This window comes from Gigantopelta aegis, chromosome 4, assembly GCF_016097555.1.
Source record: "Gigantopelta aegis isolate Gae_Host chromosome 4, Gae_host_genome, whole genome shotgun sequence".
NCBI lineage: Eukaryota > Metazoa > Mollusca > Gastropoda > Neomphalida > Peltospiridae > Gigantopelta > Gigantopelta aegis.
The window spans coordinates 43053446-43076487 of record NC_054702.1 but is presented as its reverse complement, the minus strand read 5'-3'; the positions used below and the strand labels follow the sequence as shown (position 1 = coordinate 43076487).

Below are 23042 nucleotides of genomic sequence, written 5' to 3'. Positions count from 1 at the left end.
ATATACACCATCCTACAGACAACATACTAGTAGTACATACCACGGCCTTTGTTACACCAGTTGTGGAGCACTGGCTGGAACGACAATTTAATAGCCCAATGGGGTCACCGACTCTAAACCGACCGCGCATCACGCGAGCGCTTTACCACTGGGCTACGTTCCGTCCCTAATTTATAATGAGCTGTGCATCTGCATCCCCGATGCTCAATAGATCGAGAGATTCTTGGAAGGAACCACTATTTTGTCCAATGCTCATTCGACTCTGCATTATGCAGAAATACAGCTCCAATCATGTATTACGGTTTTGTCGTTCAGATTACAGTATGATTAGTGTTCAGACCCCTCAACCAATACCCTTGTTGGTTTTAATCAATTTATTGTTTTACTACCATTATGTCAATAAAGATAACAGAAACACACTTTATATTAGTTTAATTTTCTTTGATTAAAATAATTTTCAGTCATTCTGTTAAATAAATGGAATTAATTTTCAGTCAGTTTGTAAATTGATTTAAAAATTTAGGCAATTTCTAAATTGCCTCAATGAATCAGTAATTTTACAAATTGACCGATTTTAGAGATTAATTGTAACATAGATATGGCCTCACATTTAATAACTGGTCTCACCAGTCCCTACACCCAGTTGCCTGCATGTTCCGACACCTATGGACATACCGTGCCTTTTTAATCATTAAAATTACACGTTAAAGATATTTTCTTGCTTAGATTATCAGTGTCTGCATAAGCACTTGGGTGTTTGATGTCGTCCTAATGTTTGTAGTGGCAGATTCTACCTTCCGCAAACACAGTGGATACACAGAAAATGTATTCAATATTTAACTTCAGTCACCAAAGAGACTGGTAGTCGGAAACATCTCGTAATGGCTGCACTCAACACAGTCCTTTTAAGCCTGAAATTTTACGTAAAACAAAAGTAGGGATGGCCGATTTGGGTAATTACTCTAAAATAGAATTACATGTTGACATGGAAGGCATTGATATACAAGGTTATCAGCCACCTGTGAGAAAAAAAAATGGTTTTGTTTAACGACACCACTGGAGCACATTGATTAATTTATCATCGGCTACTGAATGTCAAACATTTGGTAATTCTAACTTGTAGTCATTAGAGGAAACCCGCTACATTTTCCTTAATGCAGCACGGAATATTTTATATGCACTTTCCCCACAAACAGGAAAATACACACCACGGCCTTTAACCAGTTGTAGTGCACTGGTTGAAACGAGAGAAAAAAAATCCAGTCAGTTGAATGGATCCACTGAGATGATTTGATCCTGCGACGCAATCACCTCAGGCGAGCACTCAACCAAATGAAATAAATCCCGCCCCCACCTGTGAGAAAGATCACAGTGTAACAAAGCATCGGAAACGCTGCAAATCACCTCGCGAATGAATGATCTTATTTTTACATTTGAAGTTTCATGAAAAATCCGTTGAGAAATGAAGTTGCTAGAGCGGCGACATCGTATTTCTATTTTTATTAAATGACCTTGACCTTCAATACAGATAAGCGAATGAATGAATGAATGAATGTTTAATGACACCCCAGCTCGAAAAATACATCGGCTATTGGGTGTTAAACTATGGTAATGCAAATAAAGTGATGATCAACATCAATATAAAAATTCAAAATTTAAATAAAAACAGTGTAAAGAACTGTACAAAAATACAAATATCACAGATAGATACTGCCTTTTATTAAAAAAAATTAATTGTATCTCGAAAAAAGCAAGGGGATTTGAGCTGTATTGGCCATTCTCAAACAGAATAGTACACCCCTGCACCACAGTGAGGTTACAGCACGCGCAGGGGTACAGGTAAGCGACACGCGAACTTGTTCCAGATATTATGATCCTATTCCTATATATGAAGTTAAGAGTTTGTTTTGTCAGATATTTTGTAATTTTGACAGGATAGCAAATGCCACGGTCTCCGATATACCAGTCGTGGTGCACTGGCTTGTATGAAAAATATGAAGTTTTATCAAAATCGGATGAGACACGAAGTACCACAATGGTACTGACGAAACTGTTGAAGGACACTCGGAACCAGAATCAGGGGAGGGAAGGCGTAAGCATCAACACCTTCCCAACTGATAGCCAGAGCATCTAGATTGGGAACCAAGACACAAATAGATCTAACTGACGACTGAACCTTGTCGCAAACAGGCACGAAATCGGCGTTCACAATTGACGACAAACCCAGTGAAATGCTTGTGGGTCAAGCATCCACTGTGGGTTGTCCGCCAACACATTGGTCACCCCCGGAATGTGTCCGTCTCTTACCTGTACCGGAATTTCGTCTACCAGCTGGTAAAACCAAAATGTCAGATGTTGGGACCAATCTACTTACATAGAGAATATGCCATTGTTCAGGTCAGGTTAAGTTGAAAAGAAATAGGTATTTTGAAGAAAAAGTAGCAAAAAATAAGATAAAGACCAAAAATCAGATCACTGGACTGCGTGCGTTTATAAACAGGTGTTAAGCAAAAAGAGTCCATCTAAGACATTCAACGGAGTCAGCCACCATGTAAAATTTCCCGGCCTCTATTGATTTTGACCAGCTGAAACTGGTCAGGACTGCAGTATTTCGACCATTGAAACACCAGATTAATCAGGTACAAAGTCATTTGAGCAGTCACTATAACCAACAAAATGTTCTTTTACACAATCTTTATTCAGCATACATACCTTTAAAATACTTTCTTTTTTTAAACATAAGAAAAATATTCTAAGTACAGTAAATTCTCTATGTCAAACTCTATTTTGTCAAATGTTGAAGGAAGAAGTGTGTCCCGAGATAATCTATAAAAATACACTCATCTCAAATCACGTATATAGTCCCAAATAACATATATTTTGTATACATTTCTTGAAGTTGAAATTTCAAATAAAATTATTTGAAACCCAATAGACAAGCATATTTTAGTTCTATTATTTTCGTCTGATCATTATAAACCAATTATCTGACAAAATTTGGAATGCATTAATTTGTTTCTTTTAACTTAAAACACAAACACTTTATATTGTTACAACTTAGGAGTAATTAGTTGTTATAACCGATATTGCCAAGTATTAATACTAGTAGTTTAATCTGCTTGAAAGTGATGGCCTCTGAAAGTGTGTATTGTCAAAAGAGGCTGACACCGTTTGGGATTAAGTGTGTAACAGAGGAGTAACTAGAGGATCAAAATAATTATCCAATCAAAACTCTAGGAGATGACAAACGTCATAGCGGAGCTAAAAAAAACCCCACCCTCAGTAGCACTACTAGCACTTAAAATTCTGCAATAATATTCATTATTAAACTGATTTTCTTGCAACCAAATAATACTGGATGAAACAAATTGATTTGAAATCCCCCTATTCCAAAATACACACGTTTTTTTCTCCACAAAATACCTGTTTAATTATCTCAAATGTAACGACATCTCAAACCACCAGATATAGAGAGTTTACTGTCTTTGAATAACTGTTACCATCCAGGATTTGAAAAAAAAAATGATAAAGAAGATAAATCCCTACAAAATCTTTGAACTAGAGTCCTAAATTAGTTCGCTTGTATTTAGCAGACAAAAAGTCACACAAAGCAGCTGAAGTTGAAATTGCTTTCACAATGCCAGCATCAAGTCGAACTAACAAACCTGCAACTATATTAACTCAGAATAAAGGAATTTTTTTCATGATTCTTTAACATACATGTGCATGTGTGAAATAGTTAAAACGGTAATTTCCAAGGCATAAGACAACATGATCATACATTGAATGAAATTGACAGGAAGTAAATAACTGAACAATAATGAAATAAACAAATCTATGTAGTTTCCACTATTCATGTACGAAGTACGAGAAATAGTTCATCCACACAAATAATATTTGTGCTTGAATGGGAAGATCTTTCCTAGTAAAGAGAAAACAAACATGGAACCATTTACAAATTATTCTTACATTCATCACAAAAAAAAAGAAAAAAAAAAGACACAGATTTCAACACAAATTCTGTTTAGAAAATAACAAAAAGCTTCATGATTTAAATAGGATAACCCCCTTGATTACTTATTGAGTACTGTACATACCGAGTACTAACAAACAACATACAACAATGTAAGAGACCCGGGTTTCCAGGAATACTGCCTCTCCAACACACGTAGTCAATCACCAGTGCGCACATGCAGCCCAGCACGATGCTACCATCAAGGGACTGGGATAAGGTTTGTGTTTACTTTGTAATGCCAATGACACCACAAGCCAGTCGGGCTCCAGCATTGCCTGTAGTCTTGCTTAGCTCATGACCTCCTTTACCAAGATCATCTATATCGGCATGAACCTACAAAAAGAACATCAATAAAATTTCAATATACCAGTAGAAATTAACGATTTAGCGGGATGCATGAATGTATTAATGGATAGTTTAATGATTTCCATTACCAACAACTGAATAAAACTATTCTAAATTTATTCAATATCTATTTTTATCTTGCAACCACTGTTTGTATTAGCCTATTATAATGACTGTTTAAAGCAAAGTGATAGCAGATACGATTAAAAAACAATATCCAAACATTTTAAATTCATATTTATCCTATACAACTAAAATTTATGTACATGTATGTTAATATACTGGGAATACTAGTGGTTAATCAGGGATTGAAGTAAGTCGAAAACGGCCGTTCAGGTTACCAGAAGGTTACCACATGCCAAGAAAGTCAAGAATGGTACTTCTTTCTCAACAAAATCTTATTAAATTACAACTACATCACCTATATTCTGATCAAATGAGTGTTGACACACAAATGTTTAAACAGTATAAATGCATATTGATCCAGGTAGGATATGTATCGTGACACACCAAATACAGATACGCCAATGGAGAGAACGACTTCCTTTTCAAACTCTCCATGGAAGATATAACTTGTAACACCTTCGTAGTTGCCAACATTGAAAGCCCTTGTCATGGCTCTCTATAACAGAAAAAAATCTGTCCTGCAAACAACCGAGAAGAACTCCATGGTTGCACCAACAGCCACACCCGATGGACCGAATCCAATGCCGACACAGCCAGAAGGAACAACATTCTACCTTGTAAAAGCTGAGCCAAAACAGAAGAGCAGGACATAGTAAAATGACATAACATCTTACCACAGGTTTCAAGCACACCCGCCATCTTGGGATCCTTAACCCGAGTGGATGCTGCCACCAAAAAGACATCTAAGTAGGACAAAACATACAATGAATACATCATTGTTGTGTCCAAAGAACAAACCATCTTTTCAGGCAATTTGACTTGCACTGATGACTTTGACAGTAACTCGGAATACACGACCGGCGCAGTGTCCTTAAAACCCACGTTGAAAATCGGGTTAGATGATGGAATTCCACAAAGGGCTAATCCCGACAATGCCAATCATGCTTAAATTCATCATCCATATCTGACAGTAAGTGAGCAAAAAGCTCCCCAGTGGATAAACTCTTAAAGGAAACATGACACGAGACCATATTATAGCTCATTTTAAAAGAAAAATGATATAAAAATAATATACAAATAACTTTATAACAATAAAATACGTGTAGTTAACTTAAAATGAAGAAATTACGCTAATCAGTATCAAAGTACGATTTATGCATATTTCTTCGTGAGCGTTCGGAAAAAAAGGGAAGTGACGTCAGAGCCGCTGTACTCTTCCATTGTTGTTAACTGTTTATATATGGAGTAAGGGGCTTACGATCTTTTCAGTCCAACAGTGCCGTACTGCGCGGCCTTTGGGTGTAAAAATAAACAGTTTTAAACGATCGGGATTGTCTTTTTATGGTTTTCCAAAGGATTGTATCCGAAGAAAGACGCGTGTATTTTATCGCAAAAGAAAAGATTGGACACCAACACCGCATAGTACTTTGGTGTCAGCCTATTTACAGCCCGGAGCCCGAACGTTACCGGAAACAAAAACAGTACTCGGTTGCGAATGCCGAGGTGTACATTGTACATATTTGGCACAAAGATACACCTCAGCATGATGTATTTATATATGTTAAAAACAAAAATGTAGAATGTTTTATTTATTTATTTTTTTGGAAAAAAAAGAAGATTTTTCATGTTAGGGCTGTAGGCCTACATAACAAAATCTGTATTCACCGTCCGAAGAAGGAAACGTCAACAAGTAATTAAATATGGCATATACAAACATGGGATTTGGCATGTGGATACATCTCAGTACGATGTATTTAAATATGTTTTTAAAAACGTGTAGAAAACAATAATAATTTTAAATAATGTTTTTAATCTTCGGGCGGAATACGTCACAAAAACGTTCCTCATCGCCCGAAGCCCCAAAGCAACACGAAGTTCAATACAAAATAAACCACTACTGTCGGTGTCGAAATAACTATTATGTTTCATCCACGGGCTGACTTGAGAATCGGAGTGTTGTTTTAGTTAATTGGTCCTTTCTTTCCGTGGCCTGCCCATGTGATTCCTGATTGGCAGGTGTATATTGCAGGGTATCGACCAGGTAAGTGATTACCACGGTCTAGACATACGTACAAAATACGTGCCAGTTTTTTAAGATCACAGGGTATTGTGGCGTAACCTATCGCGACTATAGTACAATGTTAATGGACATTATCAGCCGCCCTGCTTCATTACTGTAAATAATGCTGTAAAACCCTTGATTAAGTAGACTTTCCCATCTAAAATTACAAAACTGACCAATTACGTAGTACCAAAGAAAAGAAAATTATCACTTGGGTATCGTGAGTGGTCGTTTTTTACTCTAACGCACCCTACCAATAGGCCTAATAATATGCTACTTTTTTATGAGAGAAAAATACTATAACCCCATTTCGTTCTATTGACGCAAATAGAAATATATTTAGTTTAAAAGTTGATTATACTCTCAAGTCATTTATGTTGTTTTACAAGCCAGGTTAATGAAAGTGAAGCGCCTTGTCGTAAATTAGAGCGTTTGTTTACACTGTGCATACAGATTTCATTATGTACAGCCCGAACATAAAAAATGCGATATTTTCTAAAAAAAAAACCCACCAAAAAATGTTTGTCCTACATTTATATTTTTTACATATTTAAATACATCATATCGAGGTGTATCTTTATGCTAAATATGAACAGTATACACCTCGGCATTAGCATCCGAGTTTTGGTTTTGTCTCCGGGTTACTTTCGGGCTCCGGGCTGTAAATTGGTCGACCGGTCTGGTCTGGCACCATCAGTTTCTCCACCCTCCGACTCGCTATCCGTTTTTTCATCAGTATCACTGTTGTAAGTAAATGTGTGTCTTTCTTCATTTACTAACAGCTCATATTGATACGGCAAAACGTTTTGCGAACGAACACTCATTGTTTTGGTAAGCTGTGCAAGTCTTAGATTCTTTATGAGTGGTACGGACTAATGCTTTTAAGTGTAAGGCTTCAGATCAAGCGACGCGTCTCTGACGTCACGGACCTCGTGATTGCCCTGCTCATTAAAGATCGGCAATTTCCGCTAAGAGCTCGTATCTGGGGTTCTTTTATGGAGATATTTTAAGTAATTAATTTTTTATATTTTTTTTTTTTAGGTGATTCAATTTATAATTAATTGTACATGGTTGGTGCCAAATATGGTTTACGTGACATGTTTCCTTTAACCACCACATCATCAGAATAATCCGACTTACATACCGTACACACAATTGCGATCCTTTCCTAGAAGTAGCTGGTGGCCTTGGTCACAATGGAAAGACATTGTATACAAATGCAAGACAATCACGCAATGTCATAGGATTACCACATGGTTTCCAGTCATTGCCGGGTCTGGTAAAGAACCCGACGACCCAGAAGCAAATTCCAATGGTGCCGTAGGGGTCCTGACAGCAACTGCCAATGAAGGCAAAAGTTGCGACTCCATCACCAATGTCATCAGGACCTTTAAAGCCTCTTCTGTAACTGAAGCCAAGGCCGACCAAGATGGTGGAGATGATGGAAAGTCCAGCAATTTCTTGTATGCCAAGAACTCATCCCAAGAAAGTTCACGGGACTCATCACATCATTGTTCCTTTGAATACGGGGGCAAAAGTCATGCTGATGCAAAGTGCTTACATTTAACACACATTTTCGTAGATTTAGAAATCTAAACCAAGGTTATAAATGACGAAGTAGAAGACATTCTTTAACTGTAAATCAACAGATGGAAAGTACAAGACCTTCCAAAGGTAAACCAAAACCGGCACCATTATGCTAAAATGGCTGCAGAGACATCTCACTAGAAATTTTAAAGTGAAAAACAACACTTAAAATTCAGAAAATCCAGAAAACAAATTTCTGTATCTCCTAAGTTCAAAGGCCATACATGTACACGTAATTCTGTAAAAACTGAGTAAATCATCATGAAAGTCAAACTTGATCTATAATAGTGTATCATATGATAAAGCCATACACAAAATTCCATCTCAATATCTTGTAGCATTGGGGGAAAAAGTCGGGAAAACTAATTTTGGTATCTCCTACATGTACTTTCAAGGGCAATAATTATGTCAAAAATGGGTAAATCATCATGAAGGTTAAACTTGATCTGTATTAGGATATATAAAGCTATACACAAAATTCCAGCTCAGTATTTCGATGCATTGTGGAAAAAACCCATCCAGAAAACTATACGTGGGACAAAACTGGTCTACTGGTCTAATAAATGAGCTTAATCCATTAATAAATTGGGATGACTAGGATTATGCAGAGCATAACAGATGATGTCCAAACCGTTAAACAGAAGAAAGTCGTAACCACATGACCGGAAATATGGTACCCTGGGTAAAATGGAAGAGTTAGCCAATGATTGGCTGTTGGGACGTTCGGAGCAGATCAGCGAAGAAGGGGGAAATGCAAATAGATAAAGAGGTCAGGTTAAGATGAAAAAAGAAGAAAAAAAAAAGGTATTCTTTCAGGCCTCCTTTGTCGTCATTTTGATCATTGTCATTGTTGATGCTACATTAATTTAATTAAAACCTGCACACTGTTTTGTGAACCTAGAAAATGATGTCACCACATGTACATCATGTTTACTGCACCAAACCTTTTTACTGACAACTGTTCTGCCTATGATGGAGTTGGCCCCTGTCAGACTAATTAGCTTGTTACTCACCACAACTGTTCTGCCTATGATGGAGTTGGCCCCTGTCAGACTAATTAGCTTGTTACTCACCACAACTGTTCTGCCTATGATGGAGTTGGCCCCTGTCAGACTAATTAACTTGTTACTCACCACAACTGCTCTGCCTATAATGGAGTTGGCCCCTGTCAGACTAATGAACTCGTTACTGACCACAACTGCTCTGCCTATGATGGAGTTGGCCGTTACTCACCACAACTGTTCTGCCTATGATGGAGTTGGCCCCTGTCAGACTAATTAACTTGATACTCACCACAACTGTTCTACCTATGATGGAGTTGGCCCCTGTCAGACTACTTGTTACTCACCACAACTGTTCTGCCTATGATGGAGTTGGCCCCTGTCAGACTAATTAACTTGTTACTCACCACAACTGTTCTGCCTATGATGGAGTTGGCCCCTGTCAGACTAATTAACTTGATACTCACCACAATTGTTCTGCCTATGATGGAGTTGGCCCCTGTCAGACTAATTAACTTGTCAGTCCTGTTAATCTCTGCCACTCCATTCTCCTCTGCTACTGCATTGCCAAGGTCTCCAACATGCCTATCAATGAAATACAATTAACTTAATCTAGAATCATCATCACAATAAAAAAAAATCTTACACACACTGTACAGTCCTTTAGCTTCAGTTAAATATAAATCGAATGGCAAAAACAAATGATCAAGGAAGAAAGGAAATATTTTATTTAATGATGCACTCAACACATTTTATTTACGGTTATATGGCATCGGACATATGGTTAATGACCACACAGGTATGAGAGAGGAAACCAGCTGTCGTTACTTCATGGGCTACTATTTACGATTAGCAGCCAGGGATCGTTTATATGCACAATCCTACAGACAGGATAGTACATACCACAGCCTTTGTTACACCAGTTGTGGAGCACTGGCTGGAAAGAGAAATAGCCCAATGACAAATGATCAAGAAGGATTACACCAGGAGTTACATTTAAAATTGCTTTCATAGGTTTCAAACATTTTCTATATAGGGTTCTCCACATGCTTGAGTTGAAGCAAGCAACCTCAAGAAGATTGAATAAATTGCAATTTCAGAGTGTTAAAGTAATGGACAGTGATGCAATTTCACCATGTGTAATGTAAAATAGTGTTGAAGTTGTTGAGAGTAGTGTTGAAGCTAGGAGAAGGACGATTAACCATGGTTCATGATATTCGCCATTTTTGGCCAATGGTTCTCTGCACCATTTGTCAATTTGTGCACCAAGGTTTATTTTTATTTTTGTTTTAAAACAGCACACCAGCATATTTGTTGCTTGCATTCTGCTGGGAATTCTGATGATGCAGTAAGGCAGTGCTATCATAGTATGGTAAAATGATTACATGTATTTGTTTTCTAGTCAGGAAAGTTTTGTCCTTTAGTTATAAATTATTTTACAAGTGACCATTAAAAATTAAATTTCTTCCTAAAATAGTTTATTATGATGAATGTGAGATAGCTTGTGTACTTGTGGAATGTATCATGAACAAATAGAACCATGGACCAAATATTGAAAATAAAATTGAAAATTAAAAAAATCCATTGTCCTATCCCTAGTTGAAGTAATGTAGAGTGATATATGTGAGGCAACCAAAATGTTCTACGCCTAACCTATTAAGAGAAATGATTGTAAAACATAACTTTGCAGTGAAAGAGTGTTGAAGTGGTGGAAAGTTAAAGTAGTGGAGAGATGTAATTCCACTCTGTGCAGTGAAACATAGTGATGAAGTGGTCAATTGTGTTGTAATTCCACTCTGTGTAGTGAAACATAGTGATGAAGTGGTCAAATGTGTTGTAATTCCACTCTGTGTAGTGAAACATAGTGATGAAGTGGACAATTGTGTTGTAATTCCACTCTGTGTAGTGAAACATAGTGATGAAGTGGACAATTGTGTTGTAATTCCACTTTGTGTAGTGAAACATAGCGATGAAGTGGACAATTGTGTTGTAATTCCACTGTGTAGTGAAACATAGCGATGAAGTGGACAATTGTGTTGTAATTCCACTCTGTGTAGTGAAACATAGTGATGAAGTGGACAATTGTGTTGTAATTCCACTCTGTGTATTGAAACAGTGATGAAGTGGACAATTGTGTTGTAATTCCACTCTGTGTATTGAAACAGTGATGAAGTGGACAACTGTGTTGTAATTCCACTCTGTGTAGTGAAACATAATGATGAAGTGGAAAATTGTGTTGTAATTCCACTCTGTGTAGTGAAACATAGTGTTGAAGTGGACAATTGTGTTGTAATAGTGTTGAAGTGGACAATTGTGTTGTAATTCTACTCTGTGTAGTGAAACATAGTGTTGAAATGGTGCAGTGTGATGCAATTTCCCTCTGTGTAGTGAATGAACACTTCCATGAGTAATATCCATCTAAGGGTGTTCATTTTGATAACCACCTGTCTAGTACTTACTGTTGTGGCGTGTTTAGTACAACTGGTTGCTCATGAATGTATTGTGATCTGAGGTCACCAGAAATGTTTTGAATCATTGGCTTTTATTTTTTATTAAGAAAGGTTCAGGTCATCAAAGGGTAAGGCGCGACCATTGAAATACTATCGTAAAAAGAAGAAACTGAAGCAGGCACTATCACTGAAAACACAAACAGCTCAAATGTAAAAGAAAAGGTACTATAGACTAATAACGGAGACTCGATCTGGCAGACTCATAGCTAACAAAAGTAACTTAAGGACTCCCCAAAACTAGGAAAAAATCAGTTATTCATAACCAGGGCCCATATTTTCGAAGCTATCTTAGCCTACGAAATCGTGAAATCATCGTAAGCTATGACGTCACTATGGCGTGCGCTGTAGTGACGTCACAACCTACGACGGTTTTACGATTTCGTAGCGCTAAGATGGCTTTGAAAATAGGGCCCCTGGAAGTCAAACACCAAGAAAGATAGTCTAATTGCCAAAAACTTTTAATTTTCACTTCTCTACATTAGACGATTTTAAAGAAAAGGAATCGGCACACACCAAAAATAAAATGATCAAACATGTGTGTCTGGCAATATAAAAAAATACAACAATCTGGAACTAGCTAAAAGTCAAGTTTAGTTATTAACTACATGTTCCATTTTAAATTATCTTAAATGCAAAAGAACTATAATATCAATTCTATGGCTGCAATGCAGAGAGTTCTTTTACAAAGATATTGTCAGTAGAATGAAAACAGGTAAAAAGAAAGTTTGTTTTTGTTCTTGTTTAATGACACCACTAGAGCACATTGATTAATTAATCATCAGCTATTAGATGTCAAACATTTTTTAATTCTGACATGTAGTCAACAGGGGAAACATGTTACAATTCTCCTAATGCAGCGAGGGATGTTTTATATGCACTTTCCTACAGACAGTAAAGCACATAACACGGTCTGTGACCAGTTGTGGTGCACTGGTTGGAACGAGAAGAAAACCAATCAGGTGAATGGATCCACCGAAGTGGTTCGATCCTGTGACACAAGCACCTCAAGCGATGCCACTCCAATGACAGACATTTGGAGCCAGTCTTGAAAACAATAAAATAGGAGTATCCAGCTGTGAGGAAACTTCATGTTTTCAGTGATGGGCCAACAACACATTACAAACATAGAGGTAATTTCTACCATCTGTTAAAAAAACCTTTTAAAGGTGTGACTGGGCAAGGCTTTTGGATTGATATGTCTATTCAAAGATATTTAATGCACGTTACTGCTAAAAATCAACAAGTATATTGGTATATTTAATTAATAAAACGGTCAACATGTGACGTCTATTATATATAATGTGGGCAGCCATTGAATGAAAAAGATGATTGGGGGGGGGGGGGGAGCAGTAAAATAGGCACTTAAAACAGGTGACTATACTCATATATAAAAGACTCCTTGCTGCTCAACACAAATGGTAGCCTTTACAATACAAACTGGTTTTATTCATGTAATAATAAAATTAAATAACGTTAGTTTTTCACAGGCAGTTTGTATATGGCTTGGACAGCGTGCTTGAACCATAATTGGAAATAAATATGTAACTAATTGGGTACTTCTGCATAAATTAGTAATTAATATAAATAACTTTTATCAAAATATGTTAGAATAGAATTTTTATCCTATTGTTTTTAATTACGGTATTAATATGGCATGCATGTGTAGAGGGAGGGAGTGGGAGTGTGTGTGTGCACGCACAAATGTGTGTACATATGTATGTAAATATGGTTGGTATAAACATGTTTACAGTGGATCATGATCGCGGTTGATTGCTGACCAATTAGTTGTTAATTTGAGCGCTCCCATCATAAGTCGTGAGCTGGGAAAATTACAACACAACTGTCGAGTTGGCCGACTTTGTTGTGACAGTTGATAGTCTAAGCTAGCATTAGGGAACACTAACATTTTAATCTTTTGCTCCTGTATTCAGCTGCTAACTTCATTAAACATTTGAAAATAACAAACAGCTACATGTATCTAACACTTCAAAAGTATTATAAAATAAACGTGAATAAAAAGTTCAAAGAAGCCAATGTTTGTAAACCATTTAATATGCAATTTTGTTTTAGCAAAAATATGTCGTGTACTCTACATGTACATGTACCTCATACCTGACTAGTTAAATTTTCTTAAAAGAAGCATTATAACATCACCTGAGTAGTCAGTCGATTTTAAATTATATGAGGATGCTGAATTAATAAAAAAAAATGTTGCTAGCTGATATTTGTATTAAGTACTTATTCTTTAAAATCTAAATATTTCCATTACTAGATAGTTCCATTCACAACATTATGCTAGGTTGGATTCCAATTTTGTGTCAAATGTAACAGAGAAAATATAGCTGTAACAGTAACATTCTATGGAACAAAAATAAAAGCAATCCCCATCCCACAAAACACAGGATTGGGTAAATTAGTCAAAAAAAGGGGGAAAAAGCATATGTTAATCCTGAGTCTTCAATGTATTGGTTATTTCTACGTTTGTACTAATTGTATATAAATGTAACAGCTTAAAACATTGCAGACCAATCATGTATCAATCTCATCAGAGGAAACAGAAACAGCCACTAATAAGAAAGTAATATCATGAATGTATCCCAATTAAAAGCCTAAAACTCAAATGCTGTATTTCCTATTTCAGTTGGTTCATGGTGGACATCTTTAATTTCTGCTTATAAGTCAAACTGATGCATCTATTATGTAGTTGTCAAAACCGGAGATATTGTTGGTCTGACATTCACGGGCATTCATTTTGGTGAACCAATCAAAGTTTTAATATTATTATTTTAATAATGATTTCACAATATCTGAAAAATAATAAAGATTTTTAAAAAGTGAAATCTTAAAGTGGAATAATGCTTTTCTGTTCTTTTTATTTCTATCTTCTTTGAATGAATCAATCGCATTGATATTGCTAGCTGATAAAAATAGTTTGGTTTTTGTAAAGGCAGTGTATATATTATTTGGCACGCAAGATAAACAATTTTAATGATGACCACTACCATTTCCGTTGTTTTTATAAGTGGTGATATTCCTAATAAAATGAAGTGTGTGTAATATTTTATTAGGAATTGCTGAATAAACAAATGGCAGTAAGTGAAAATCATGACTTATGACCAATTAAATCTGCAACTGAAGACAAAATATCAGACGAAGAATAAAGATGGAGTGGGGATGTGCTGACAGAACATGAAAGGGGGCTGTAAAACATGAAAGATGGGCGCCAAAATGCAATAGCACGGCAACCCACCCCGCTTAAATGGAGCAGTGAGAACACTGTAATCTTTAAAGAAATGGCTCTAAGCCACCTATTAAACCATTCCGATGTCAACTTTCATGGCCATTAAGCCATCTAATATGAAATGTGCATTTCTAAATTTTTGCCAGAGGTTCACATCTCCAATGAATGTAGTCACATCGCATAAGAAACTGTCATAGTTATGCCACAGTGTTAGATCTCCCATGATGCAGTTAAATTTGGCAAAGGGCGTTACTCTTTGTGTGCAGATGGAATGTGAGATAGGTCTATTGTCTTCAATCCTACTCAGTATATTCAAATATTAATTCCAAATTGTCAATGCATGAAATAATGCCGTGTGGGGGAATAACATGGTTTACCTCTTTTCATCTTCAGGTGCCCCATGATCTTTACCAAATGGATTGAAATGACCACCTGCACTGGTACAACCTAAAATATAAAAACATGACAGACAGGATTTACACACGTTGTAAATGTTTCCATTTAATTTTCAAGCAACCTTCAATTTGGTACATAATTTGTTTTAAGCTTAAAAGGTTACACAATCAAACCTGCTTTAGCAGCCACCTCAATCAACCAACCACCTTTCTTTTAAGAGGTCATGTTACCCATCTGCCAAATGATCCAGTGTTGTACAAACAGTAATATTATAAAGTAATGGTCTGAACGTTTTAGCCTGAAGCAGATTCTGTCTGGTGGGAACAGTGGCAGCATCACTGAGAGACAAGGATCATATACATGTAACTGTACATTCCTCTTCACCCAACACCCGTTTTGTTTTGTTGTTTTTTAAAGGGTTTTTTTTTTTTGTGTACTGTATATAATAACCATACATGTAACATAGTTCAAAATACATGTATATTACATGCATATTAAATTACAAATTATATATAAAATCAACTTGCACTAGACTATGAAGGCAATTGTGCTTTGACAAAATAACACTGTACTACATGTATGTATTCATGGGATGTAGCTGGTCACTTACCATTTGTGTTATCACCAAACTCATGAACGTGAAATCCATGTTTTCCGGGTTTCAAACCAGAAATACTTCCTTCAACAGTTACTGGACCATCGGCATTCTAAAAAATAACACATATAGGAGTTGAAACTTGACATTAAGGATTTTCAGCCACTGGACAGGGGACCAGTAAATCTGTAAAATTGGTCCAACCACAAAATTTACTGGCCTCATTTAAAGAAAGAAAGAAATTGTTCTCGACAAAGACGTGAATACGTAATTTAATTCAGGAAAGAGTGAATCTTCAAACATACATGTATGGTACACTGATCTTAATTGTTCTGTAGATTGATAATAACTTTTTAGGGACCCTACATTGACTTAAAACTGAATGTAGCCAAGGCTATTTTAGTTTACCAATCATCAAATTGTTTTGTCAATTTTAAAATTGGGCAAGTGAATTTTTCACCATGGTCAGTGACTTTTCAAACCCACTGGCCCAATGGCAAGTGAACTTTAAAAAAAATTCTAGAATAACTGCTAAGGTATAACACACTCATCATGACGTCAGATTAATTATGTCACTTACTTAGGCAGGGTGAAAATTAGCAGTCGCCATTGGCTAAGGGTGACTAAGAATTTGACAAAGATTGGGCGACCTTCAATTTTAGGGTCTGGCGTGTATAGTGCCAATTAAAAAATAAGTGCACTGAAACTGAATCGAATGTGACAAAACACTGACACTGCTGGCTTGAACTACAGATTATCATTTGGCGGCAGAAGACATAGAACATGAATTAAGAACAGATCAGATCTAAAGTCATGACACCAAGACTTACATGATGACATGTCCAAATATTACTAATACTATAATAAACAATAAGTACACTTTATGCTTTGTGATATAAAAAAGTACATCATATATTTTTTTCACAGATTTATTTTTCTTTCAATATTTATTTTATTAGTAACCTACTGCTGTAGCATTTGCAATATCCAAATTAAATACACACACACACACACACACACACCATTACATTTTACTGAGGCAAAAAATTGTAATTTTGAGACTTATCCATTTGCGTCAAAAGAGAACCAATTAACTGGCATGTAACTTCATAATGAATAAAGATAAAATTCATACAAAAACATTAATTTAATGTAATTTAAAAAGAAAATTCTTTACAAATTACCATCAAACTACATATTTGATTAAATCTTTTCTGATACATGTTTTAAGGCAAGTGATGGAAAATCCAATGTAATCTGAACAACAAAACCATGATCAGGGCTGTATTTCTGCACAATGATGAGTCGAATGAGCATTTGGCAAAATAGTGGATGATTCCATGTATCGCTATCTAGTGACTTGTATATAGGAGAATAGCCACTCCCAGTGAAATCCTTTACTAGAAATTTCCTCCCTATTGCATCACCAATTTATTCCATTCCTCTTGCATCACCACAAAGAGGACTGACACTCCCAGACTAGTTTACTGAAGCATGCGCAGTTCACGCTAATGGAAAAATGTAGCAGGTTTCCTCTGATGACTGCTGTCAGAATTACCAAATGTTTGACATCCAATAGCCGATGATTAATTAATCAGTGTGCTATAGTGGTGTCATTAAACAAACAACTTTTCATACAGTGAACCAAGAGGAGTAACTCTGTGTCCAACAAAATCTAAAAGTTGTAGGAATTATTCCCCATATTAATGAAAAATTGTTTTGTTTAGCAGCAGATAAAAATGCACAAAAGATCGAATGCCTGTTATTTTTGCTGTTGCCAGGTGGGGAATATCTGAAGATATGTTATATGGCAGGTTTATTTCTCAACCCGATCCGTCCCCCCCCCCCCCCCCCCCCCCCCCCCCCCCCCAATTCACTCCCAGTCATTCCTAGGGGCCTGATAAAAATAAAAAAAGATAAATCCCACTATTATGGATTTGAAATATTTTAAAATGGGACTTTGCATTTCATGTATTGTATCGAAAAAGTATAAGCAACACACACACACGTATATCAAACATACAAGTTTATTATTATTGAATAAAATCAAGCACTATCAGTCAATTGTTTTAAGGTCCATTTTACTCGATCATATACATATAAGTTATAACTACATAGATAAATAACAAATACACACTCTGTAAACACAAAATCTAAACAATATACATTGTACATTAATAGCACAAACTAAAACACCAGCACTAGTTCAGTCATTACTGTTCATTTTATTGTTATAAGTTACTTTCTCTGTTTAATTATCCATTAATACTTCTACATTAGAATTATGCTTCTTATTTTGTCCACTCATTTTATCAAATGCCATGTTGTAGTTGAATTGCTTTTTTAATGTTTTGTCTGTCTGTCTGTCTGTCTGATGTTCCAGAGTATGAGTAGAGAGGCTGTTTTTGTTATGTTTTGGCAGCTTAAACCTCTCTCACAGTCCACTGTGGACACTGGTACTACTGTCAGCCTCTGGGCAGCCTTACATATTGTAGGATATGTAGCCCTGTTTTTTATTGACAACTGCAGTGTTTATTGTACAGACTGAAACGTTTTATTTTCATTTATTTGTATTTTTGCAAATGCCAAGAAACTCTCTATCTCACTGTTTGCCACGCTTACTGGCCCATCCCCACACCTGTCCAAATATTTGGAAACTTCTGTGGTGTAGTCATCTAACGGCTCGTCCTTATCAACAATGCGCGATGGTTCAAATAGCTTGGTTAGAGCCGACAACACCACAGAAACCCCCTTTATATGTAAATCAGTCCTTTAGATTCCCAATTAAATTACCCCAAAACTGCTGACATGCTGATTCTGCATCCTTCCTGTGGTTTATCTCATCCCTGATTTGGTGTCCATTTAACTCAAGGTAGACTAATCCAAGATTGTTGGTGACTGGAGAAATAGGACCGTACATACTGTAGAAAGAAAGTTTGACATATTTGGACCTGACTTACTGCCTGCCAACTTTTCTATTATCTGCACTGTGTAGTGCAACAGTGGATTTACTTTTGTAAAATTGAGTTCTGATCTTTGGAAGTACTTGCACAGTATAGCCAGGTGTGACAGAATGTCTGCAAAGAAATGTCAAACATACAGCAATTTGTAAGTTGTAATAGGTTTGTGCATTGACGGGGCCTTTGCACTCTGGTGTCCCATAAATACACTGACTATACTGCTATAGTTATCTACAACAGCTTGCACACTCCATTTGAAACTAAGCCACCTAGTATGAAAGACCTGTTTCAGTCTAGTTCCCTGGTTGCTTTTAACTATTTCCTGAATACATGTAGTTTCCAACTTTGCCATGTTTTGGGGGGATTTATCAAAATATTTAAACATAGAATTAAAAACTTCCTGAAACTTAACAAGATACTTCATCAGCTGCTGCATCACAACCTAAAGCTAATCTCTGAGAAATGCAGTGAGTAGCTAACACTTGGCTTTACTTCTCTAAGCCTAGCCACTACCCCAGATTGTACTCCTGTCTGTTGAAACCCCCACTAGACCATCTACATCTGTGTCTTAATTTCAGCATCAGCAACATCCAACTGCTCAATGCCTAAAAACTCTGTATGGGCGGTACACATGTGCCACAAATAGTTTCTAAAAATCTATTGTACACAATCATGTTCTGATGAACAGAAACATCTGTAGATTCATCACGCATTAAACTAAACAATTTAGATTTACTTACTCTTTCAAGCAATGTATCTTCAATGACATCGGCTAATGACTTCTGGAGCCCCTGAACACTGCTATTATGTAAATGTAGTTTGTGTGCTCGTCAACAAATATATTATTATTAAAGGTCTTCCAGAATTAATAAATATTTGACATCCAATAGCCGATCAGTGTGATCTAGTAGTCTAGTGGTGTCATGATTAAAAAATTTCTGGACAAAATTTTGGGGGAATCTAACAGTAATTAAAGGTAGGAAAGTAATTTATCGTAGTTTGGTTCGGACTTTAGTTGTTTGATATATGTTGCATTTACTATAAAATACCTTCAAAGTTTAGTTTTATTAGTTCCAAGTAATCAGAAAGTGGTCGCATACTGGGTCATCTGGTCGAATACTGAAAACTTCATTGTGGCACTCAAACGTATTCTAGTTTGTGTACCATATATATATATATATACAAACAAAAAATTTTGGGGTGATTTTTGTACGAGACGGCCCCTGGATGATGGAATCTACGAATGGGCAATCGTGTGACGCTATAAGTCATGATATAGGTCAGCGACCTTAGTAAACTGCTGTCAGAGTTTCCCGAAGCTTAGTTGAATGTGGGTGCTGTCGGGATTCTTTCTATAGTGTGTGTATATAGAGTTAGTGATTAATATGTGGATTTTTTTTTAATCAAGGAACTCAAAAATTATCGATGTCAAGGATATTTGATGTCAAACATAGGATTGTTGGGGTATTAAGAGCGAGAATCTTAGACTACTCTTTGGCGGGTAGCAATTGCGAAAAAATTACATAGCTTTGTCTCTGACTGTAATGAGAGCGTCTGATCAAACATCCAAATGTCCGTCTAGCTCTCTTACAGTCAAGAGTACTCATGCAGGCTACATAGCAGCCAGTTTAGTGCTCATTTCAAGAGTAGAAATACTAATAAAAAGTTAGCTATTTGGGTAACAATGGTCTGTTTATAAATACTGATATGCTTAACAACCGAATGCTTATGCTCACCAAAACTGGTCTCCCTATATCAGATCTATAGGAAGGAAGGAAATGTTATATTTTAACGACGCACTCAATACATTTTTTCTTTGGTTATATGGCGTCAGAAATGTGGTTACAGACCACACAGATATATAAAAAGGAAACCTACTGTCACCACATCACAGCAAGGGATATTAATTTATATCCCACAGACAGGATAGTACATAGTAACATACCAATGCCTTTATTACAACAGTTGTGGAGCACTGGCTGGAAAAAGAAATAGCCCAATGGGGTCAGCAACGGGGATCGATCCTAAACACATCAAGCAAGCCAGAAAGCGTTTGACCCATAGGTCTACCTCTATTAGTTCATCAAGATAAACGTCTCCGGCACGATATTTATTATTGTGATGTTTATTGCTGTGCCGTAACGTTTATCCATTGGATCGAATTTTCCATTTGCAATCACGATTTAATAAAATCAGGCATATGTGCTTTATTTAAGAGCCTCAACACGTACAACAACATATTTTAATAAATTTTAGACAAAAATATTAAGTACAATACCTTTGGTAACCTTTCCAGGATTAGATGTTTGAAGATGACACATTTAAACATTTGAAAACTATTTTTATCCTGGCACATCGAAAATGCGGAATGAAAATTTTGCGGAACGAGAATTATTCGTATCAAGCATTTTACGTAAAAAGAAATATTGCGGAACTGAATGGAATTGATTATTAAATTTATTTATTTTGTTATTTTTGTTTCTACATATGTGCTTTGTGTGGGTTGCATTATAAGCATTGTTAATAATATTATCACATTAAAGTTTTGGGGTGTATTATTATTTTTTATTATTATTAAAAAAATAATGATTGTTAGTACAGGTCATTACTTATTTTAAGGCCTTCATTTATTTACTTTTTCCAAAATTATTATTTCCTTTAGTAATTGTTTTTAAATATTATTATTACAGGCCATTGCTTACATGTGTTTCAAAGGTTTTTTTCTTCTTTTTTTTCTCTTCTTTTTTGTTTTAATTTCATTTCTTTTTTTTAGCTATAATTACTGGTCATTAGTTATTTTAGGAGTTTTATTCAGTTAAATTTAATTGTTATTATTAATTTATTATCAATTAATTGATTTTTAAACAATATTATTCATTAATTAAGTTTATTTATTTATTATTATAAAACGTGATATTCCATTAAATATCGTGGAATAAACTCGTGAACCCGAGACGAATAATAATAAAAATAATCCGATTCCACCAACAGTTTTCAATCACATTTTAAATATGCTCACAATGGCCGGCGGGAATATTCGAGATTTTGTTCGTAACTGAAAATTGGATTAATGCAGGATTACTATTTGGACAAACTGTCTATTTATGCGTAAAACGTGACTCGGGAAGTTTTCTTTATACAGTAAGTGTTTATATTTATTGGTACATCTCATATTTCGCCACGAAATAATTAATTCCATGGTTGTATCGATTCCGCCTGAAATCTGGGCGGAAACTGCACGCTTGTTTTTGCTGTTCAAGTTGTAAACATCGGGTCCAATAAATGTCAAAATGTTAAAAAACGGACCGTAGATGTTTACCGTGGTGAACTATACCTCTATATGATATATCAAAGGGCTCTAATGACTACCCTAACCCTAAAACTACCCTAACTATTGAAAGGGGGTATGGGTCGAACTCATGCCTGCCAAAACGTACCAACCAAAACCTAGTGAATTTTAGCATGGGTACGTTTTGGTCGAAATTGGGTACGTTTTGGTTGGGTACGTTTGACCAGCCACCTGGCTTGGCTTGGGCTAGATCACGTGACTCCAATAACTGCACGACTCTACAGGCCTTCGTGCAATGACCTAAATGCTTTTTAAAATATTAATAAAATTACAGTTGTCATTTTGATATATACGTACGACAACATAACAGTTACCGTTTGCTTGAAAGTAATCGTTCCACTTGTTTCTCCATCCCCACGCAAAACACAAACGGCCTTGATAGCACTCATGTTTGTTAACAACAGTATATTCTACGCATGTGCGACTTTACAGAATAATGCTCCGTTCGAGTGTGCTCGACAACTTCCGAAGCTCGTATCGCTGTGTACCTTAGTACACAGGATATTGCGATCTCCGAAGCGCGAGAAAAACAAATTACCAACGCATTTAGCTAAGTTATTTGCCTTTTTCGTTGATTTCGTGACAATTTATCGTCGTCATTTTCACAATACACGATGAAAATGTCCATTTACTAAATTTCACTGTGACATGGAAAGGCAACAATTTGTTTTCAAAGTTTTTATTAGCGATAGGGCCTAATTAAAATTGATTAATACTGTATAATATTTTTAAAATGATTCTGTATTAAATATGCATATGCGCATCAAATACTCGTAAGCTATTCTTGTGTAGAGTCTCCACGAGTACTCGAGTACTCGGGCACGGGCCGAGTCCGTTCACAAGACTTGAGTACCC

The 23042-nt window shown here is 36.1% G+C and overlaps 1 protein-coding gene across 1 annotated transcript; it reads right to left on the bottom strand.

Moving 5' to 3' along the window:
• Positions 1-2679: 2679 nt before the first annotated feature.
• On the bottom strand, positions 2680-22639 carry LOC121370583 (superoxide dismutase [Cu-Zn]-like). The gene is made up of 5 exons (XM_041495900.1): positions 22502-22639; positions 15894-15990; positions 15265-15334; positions 9604-9721; positions 2680-4348 (listed from the first exon to the last, which is right to left on the bottom strand). The coding sequence occupies exons 1-5, from the start codon at positions 22574-22576 to the stop codon at positions 4241-4243; spliced, it is 468 nt and encodes a 155-aa protein (XP_041351834.1). The 5' UTR covers positions 22577-22639; the 3' UTR covers positions 2680-4240.
• Between the last annotated feature and the right edge of the window lie 403 nt (positions 22640-23042).